The sequence below is a fragment of the Oryza sativa genome, chromosome 11 (assembly GCF_034140825.1).
Source record: "Oryza sativa Japonica Group chromosome 11, ASM3414082v1".
NCBI lineage: Eukaryota > Viridiplantae > Streptophyta > Magnoliopsida > Poales > Poaceae > Oryza > Oryza sativa.
The window spans coordinates 16,560,615-16,567,795 of NC_089045.1; the positions used below are offsets into that span (position 1 = coordinate 16,560,615).

Here is a 7,181-nt window from a genome sequence, read left to right on the forward strand (position 1 = left end):
TATATGCCTTGATGATCTACGGGAGGATAAGCCTCGGAAGTGTACGTTGTCCGGATCCAAGACGTTCCGTGTGTATCAGTATCACCAATTGAGATGGACGGAGATATATCGCCAAATAAAGCAAAGCAAACAGGAGAGGTGCACAGCAGCTGTAAGATAAGCGTGTAGGAGTAGGACAATATTGCTGCGAGTGAATGAATGACGAGATATCTTCGTATCGTCTCAGGCTCTCACCAGAGCCCTCGATCTGGACCGTCTGTTCTGTTTACAGATCCAGCTCGTCCAAGTGGCCTTGCGGTCCTCCCTCGGGCAGCTAATATCGAGGAGATGCATGCATGTGCTGCATCCCACTTTGGTCCATTGATTATAATTAAAGACTGTTAGGCAATTGACACAATTCTGCATGTCCAAAACGCCGTTTAAACAAAATCGGTCACAGAGTTTTGCTTCAACCATTCGTTTGGCATCTCCAAAACCGTGACGCTCTCTCCACACGCTATAAATGTGGTGCTCGTGTCGCCGAGATGAGGCTTGAAGCGGCTCGCTTAGTAATAAAGGCAGCAAGGCCTAGCCACTCCCCGCGCGCGCGCCGAAGATTCTCAGCAAGATTCTGAGCCGTCGTCGGCCGTTCGTCCGTCCAAGGAAAGGAGAGCCATGGTGGGAACCTCCTCCTGGTCGTCGTCCTCGTCGTCGTCGCTCGGCTCCCTCGACGACGACATCATCGTCGCGTGCGTCGTCAAGGCAGCGGACGCCGCCGTCGAGGGGGCGTGCGTCAAGTTCCTCTGCAGCTACGGCGGGAGGATCCTACCACGCCACGCCGACGGCGCGCTGCGCTACGTCGGCGGCGACAACCGCGTCGTCTCCGTCGACCGCTCCCTCCCTTTCCACGGTACACCTGCAACCTGCTCCTGAGTGAGACTGGTAGTTCGATCTCTCGATCGATCGGAGCTCTTACAACGTACGTTTGGATTGTGAATCCAGAGTTGCAACGGAAGCTGAGGGAGATGTGCGGGTGGGAGGCGGTGTGCCTGCGGTGCCAGCTCCCGACGGAGGACCTGGACGCGCTCGTCTCCGTCAACGGCGACGACGACCTCGCCAACCTGCTGGAGGAGTACGACGCGGCCAGCCGGGACCGCCTCCAGCCGCTCAAGATCCGGGCGTTCCTGTTCCCAAGGACGACAGCGACAACGACCGCGCCGCTATCGCGCAGCCCGTCGCCCACCGCTGCGTCCAGGACGGCACCCCGTGCCCACTACCAGCATCAGACTGGCAGCGCGCCGTCGTGCGCATCCCGGTGGGCGGCGCGTCAGATGTCGTTGCCTCCTGCTCGCGTTCCGCACCAGCAGCAGCATTACAACCGGCACGGCGGCGACGCGCGGCCGCAACGGTACCTAGTCCAGAGTGCCAGCAGCCGCTGGTAATAGCGATCAGATTGCGAACCGGCCGCGGTCTAGTATCTGCGTGCCTTACACGTACTCGGTACTCGCGTAACCCTGCGCTGTACGTACTAATGAAGGTGTTTAATTAGCATGTACTGTTGTGCTGGGTCTTTTAAAGCAAAAAAATGGACGAACTTGATCAAGTAACTGAAAATAGAGCAAAACCTTATTACGGGTAAGTATATTTTACACATAGGTGTAGGCATGTAATTTAAACAGTTATATAAAAATTTTATAAAATTTGATAAGATAGATTATAAAGATATAAGACACTATACAAACATGCAAGTCCAAATTCGATCAACATATGAAGTAACCAAAATAACAAATTTTATCTGCGTTGTAAGGGTACTTTTCACTATTTAATTTTATTATTTTTTTCTCTAATTGTAGATCAAATTTAGTCATGCATATTTGCGTATAGACTTATATCATCACAATCGATGCTACTAAAGTTTTTTAATTTTTTTATAACTATTTAAGTCGCATGCAAATGATAGGTAACATTGTATTACTGGTAGAGAAACCATATTTCCTCTCGGTTGGTAACCCCTTTAGTCCCGGTTTTCCAACCGGGAGTAGCAATCCGGGACTAAAGATCGCTATCTTTAGTCCTGGATGAAATAACCGGGACTAAAGATCCATCTTTAGTCCTGGTTGGTGACACCAACCGGAACTAAAGAAAGGAATCTTTAGTCCCGATTGTTGTTACTAACCGGGAGTAAAGAGAGAATAGCGGCAGTACCAAATAGTCCCCTTTTCTTTATTTCCTTTTTATTTTCTCCCGAATCAAGTGGCATACAAATCCCCAAATCAAACCCTAAATCCCAAATCAGAGTAACATTCCAAATTCACATCACCAAATCCACATCACAAATCTTAAAGTTACACACAAATCAAATACATCAAATCTTACACACAAATCAAATGCATCACAGATCCTAAAAAATTACACACAAATCAAATACATCACAGATCAATACAATAAATCACAAATTTATACATCTCAGGGAATCAAAAATTATATAAAAAAAACACAAAGCCGCTCACAGCGGCCCCGCCGCCCGCCGCCGCCTGCAGCGGCCCCGCCATCCGCCATGGCCGCCGCCTGCAGCGGCCCCGCCATCCGCCATGGCCGCCGCCTGCAGCGGCCCCGCCGCCCGCCGGCCCGCCGGATGGGAAGGGGAGGAGGGGGAGGAGAGAAGGAAGGGGAGGAGGTGGAGGAGAGGGGATGAGGAGACGAGAAGGGGAATTGAGATATGTGTGAGAGGAGAGGAGAAGGGGAAGAGATTCAATCTCTGTGAGGAGAGGAGAAGGAGAATTGAGATATGTGTGAGAGGAGAGGAGAAGGGGAAGAGATTCAATCTGTGTGAGTTGAGAAGATAAGTGATAGGGATTATATACTACGCTAAATAATCTTTACTCCCGGTTAGTAGTACCAACCGGGACTAAAGTGGTAATATTTACCCTGACATGTTTGAACCGGGACTAAAGATCATCTTTATGATCAAAAATTTTTTAACCAGAACTAAAAACCGTTTTTAGTCCCGGTTTTTAATGGAACCGGGACTATTTTAAAATTTGGTCGACCGGCTAAAAATGATTTCTCCGTCAGTATATCTAGGTGTAGAAAATCCTTATCCTCCCAAATACTCCTATATTAGACGGAGATAAGGTTCGAATGTTGAGTATAGTGCCTGTCGATCTCTTTGATAGCTGACGCTTGTTTGTTCTAGTTTTGTTCCACAGGTGGCTCCCTGGCAGAGATCAGGGACCCACACCCACTCATGCGTGCATATATTATAAAAAAAGAAAAAAATCTGAAGGACTTATCTTCTGCTTTTTTTTTTACAAGGAGTAGTTCTTACCAACATAACTATAACAGATACTAAATTTTAATCCGCTAAATCTACTTTTAGTAATTCATGTCCAATTAGAATTTAATAAAATCGTTAAATTTTAGGACCGAGGTTCTTTTTTATATTCTGTTGGTAATGCACTTTGAGTTCTTAGTTGGAAAAAAACTTAGTTTTTACTTGGAAAAAAATAAAGAAAATGTGGACAACTAACTTTTTTATAAAGGAACCCGTGCAGATGCGTGGGAACTTATTTATGTTCATGAAAAGAAAGCCAAAGAAAGTCATATATATCTCACTAAATGTAAAAAGAGTAGCGTTTGAGTAATGTTAGCGTTTCAGTAATGTTTAATTGGTTTTTTCAGTGTGTAGTAGATAAATAGATTACATACAAGTAAATTACATTGTGTAGAATGTAAACATTTTCATTAAAAAAAAGCGTAGAATGTTTTATAGGTATGTACTCGCTTTGTCTATAGCCCCATCGTGCCACGGTCATACATATGCTGATATGCACAAACAAAGTAAAGAGGGACAATTCATGAAAACTAAAGGTCAAGGACAGCTCGTGGTGGCTGGCAATCTTAGCCAATATGCATGCATCCGTTGGCCCCGGAGAAGAATTACAATGGAAACCGTTACTATCATTGATCTCAAGTTGCTATAAGCTTAGGTCATAAATAAACCACACCACTCTACAATGGAGGCTACTAGCTGTTTTTTCTATTTTGGCTCCTAGGTTATTATATATTAGCTGGTGTTAAATTTTTTATTCTTAGATCAGGAACTTTCATAGTTTGGACCTTGTAACAACAAAAAAAACACATATATACTCTAATCTCCTGGTGATCCCACTATCAACTTCACACTCTCATTTTTCAACCCCCGGGGCGAATCTACATGATAAGGGCCGGTGTCAGGCGACACCGACGACTTTCAGTAAAACCTATAGCAAAACTACTTATCCATATATTACAACACCATGATCTAAACATAAGTAACATACTATGACGCTGATAGACATGCTATGACACTAATGAATCGATTTTCTGGATCCGCCACTGCCCCCCCTCTCAACCACTGAACTAGACGCACACGCACCGATGGTTCTCCAATGCCGCTCTTCTCCACTTGTGGACCTCTTCCCTTCTCCACCTTCTCCTTCCTCTCTGCCAGCAGATCAGACCCTAGTGGGCCGACGAGCTCCCAAGCGGAGGGCGACGAGATCGACGCCGTCGAGCTCGGCTCTCCATAGGGATGAAACAGGTAACAAAAGTTTCCATCCGTTCGGATAGTATGGAAATTTTTAGATTCAGAAACGAATTCTGATTTTTTTTCCTGGAAAACATAAATGAATACAGCAGGGCACTATCCGTTGGAGTCAGAAATTATATAGGAATTTTCTCCGGATATTCGTAAGTAGCAAATTTTCAGAAAAAACACGTAAAATACATAACTTTATTATACAAAGCCTGATTGATGACGCTCTCTCCCGTGGCCCAATCTTCTGGTGAGGGGATAACTTTCGCTTTGATCGAATGCGACGTTTACGATGTAGCTACCAACCAGAACAAGTCCAGGACGCTATGCAACTGCTACACCACAAACAATGTCGTACCAACCGTGATGCGCGGTTGATGATCCCTGCAATGCAAACGAGAGAATACTGCAAGAACAAGATAAGATGTAATCTAAATATCGAGAATAGGCAATTAAGCACAAAGAAATAGTTGCGATTGAAGTGATAGATCTAATCGACCCGTCAAATCAACACATCAACTATTGGAGGCTCTGAATTTATAGTCGCTGACAAATCGAGCGAGGATTAGAGACAATGCGAATTGCACTCGGCAAAGTTCAACTAAACAAAACCCAATTGTTTTTTAGGGTGTGCAAAGTTATTTATAGAGAAAAATAAAGCGATAGGTGTTGGTTCGTGGAGGTGGAGAGGAGGCACTTCCGTGTTGGACCTAGTCTATTACAAGGCCCAAGGCCCAAGTTCGGTTTCAGTAATAACACTGTCTTGTTTTGACGATTCTCGTTAACTCGGAATGAATTTAGATATGAGATTAGACGCGTTTGAAAGGTGACGAGATAAGCTTTTCATCAAGTCCAAGATCATCCAAATCGGAGTTGACATGAAGACGACGCTAAGTCCGTTTGAAGTCAGTATTGTCTCTAGAGGCCGAACTGGACTTCGAGTTGTCACTATAACTTGTGGAGATATGCACGAATCCGATGAAGTGACGTCGTTATCACTGATGAAGACAATATTTATACCAAAATTGTAGAGCTCAATGAGATCTACAACTTTGTTGTTGACAACTTTATTATTTGAGATCGTTTAGGTGTCTAAATATTCATTACAAAATACCATATTTGTTTTTACAAAATATTAAATCAACAACTTAAACACCATCCGATGTAGACGTGCTCGATATCAAAATTGTAGAATTTAATGGATCTACCACTTTGTAGTTTATGATATTTGTATTTGTAAATATTTCAAGTGTAAAACAAACATTACAAGATCAATAGGAGGGGCATTTATATTCCAGCAAATATTGGTTAAACCCTATTTGTTCCGTTTCGTATTCACTCCGTATTTCTATTCAATTCTATTTCTGTATCCGGATTTCCGATTCCTATTCCGGAAAAAAAATGAAACGAATAAGATAGAGCTAGCTTCCAATCCATTTTCATCCCTTGCTGTCCAGCGATGAGATTCCCTCCCCAGCCGCCATCTAGAGCTCCCACTCCTCCCTCCCGGTTGACGTTGTCGGTGCGGATCAAGGCTCCCTCCCTAACCGTTGCTGAGCTTGTGGACTTTGAGCTCACCGGATCCGGCCTCATGCTTGCTAGATCTGTGAGGGGAAGATAGGGGCATGAAGCAACGACAAGGACTATTATTCATTTGAATTATAGATAGTGTTTACTTTGGAGAGTTATAAACACTAAAGTAGTAATTAACTGCATAGACACGGTATCTAGGTCATTAATTTCCAGTGATTGCTGCATATCCCACAAATAGTTAGAGGTTGGTGTAGAGGTAGTGACAGCCCTCAAGATTACCGTAGTCCTCCCTGTCTAGGTACGAATTAGAGCGCGTTCTGGTAGCAACGAGCAAGCCAGCGCCTGAAGTATAGCGATAGAATTAAATTATGCTTTCTGTAGATATTGTTTCTCACTAGGAAATCCTCTCTACCCTTTGCACATTTTTGCCTTGTGTCCTCGGAAGAACTTGAAGAGAAGTTGAACACACACGTTTCCCTATGGAAAATCGATACCTTGGAATACTCACGGGTGAAGTGCTACAGCGATATCTCTGTGCGCTTGCGGACTTTATCTGTGAACATTACGAAATACTAACAGTTATCACAAAACTAAAAGTTTTATAAATCAAACATAACATTTGTGATGGAAATTTAATGCCTAAAATATATAGTTTTGTGATAATTTTATTATAAAATTAGCAGTTTTGCGATACTTCACTACTACGAGAAAGGTTTTTCCATGCGGTCAAATCCGATTTTCGCGTGTGGGTGGCGCACCCACACGGAAAAACAAAAATCTAAAAAAAATAAAATTTCAAAAAAAAATGAAAACCTTGAATCCGGCGGCGGCACCGCGCGATCCCGGCTGCCTCCTCCTCCTCCTCCTCGTCATCGTTGTCGGCTGAGGACACACCTCCCACCCTCGTCGGCGGCCTCCGCATCGCCCGCTGCCGGATCTACTATCCCACCGGCCTTCGCGCCGCCCGCCACTGGCCTCCGTGCTCCCCTCCGGCCGCACCGCCACCAACGCCCCTCTCCTCCACCGGATCTGGGGAGGGGAGCCGGATCTCGTAGGGGGGGAGGGCGGCTGGCCGCCTAATCCGTGCTTCCCT

At 44.7% G+C, this 7,181-nt stretch overlaps 1 protein-coding gene across 1 annotated transcript; it reads left to right on the plus strand.

Annotated features, from left to right (window-relative positions):
* Nucleotides 1-533: 533 nt before the first annotated feature.
* LOC4350431 (uncharacterized) lies at nucleotides 534-1,586 on the plus strand. The gene is made up of 2 exons (XM_015762567.3): nucleotides 534-889; nucleotides 982-1,586. The coding sequence occupies exons 1-2, from the start codon at nucleotides 655-657 to the stop codon at nucleotides 1,419-1,421; spliced, it is 675 nt and encodes a 224-aa protein (XP_015618053.1). The 5' UTR covers nucleotides 534-654; the 3' UTR covers nucleotides 1,422-1,586.
* Nucleotides 1,587-7,181: the final 5,595 nt, after the last annotated feature.

Coding starts and splice junctions, on each gene's coding strand:
- LOC4350431 (XM_015762567.3), top strand. CDS start 655: ATGGTGGGAACCTCCTCCTGGTCGTCGTCCTCGTCGTCGTCGCTCGGC. Junction 890..981: donor CCGCTCCCTCCCTTTCCACG/GTACACCTGCAA, acceptor TTGTGAATCCAG/AGTTGCAACGGAAGCTGAGG.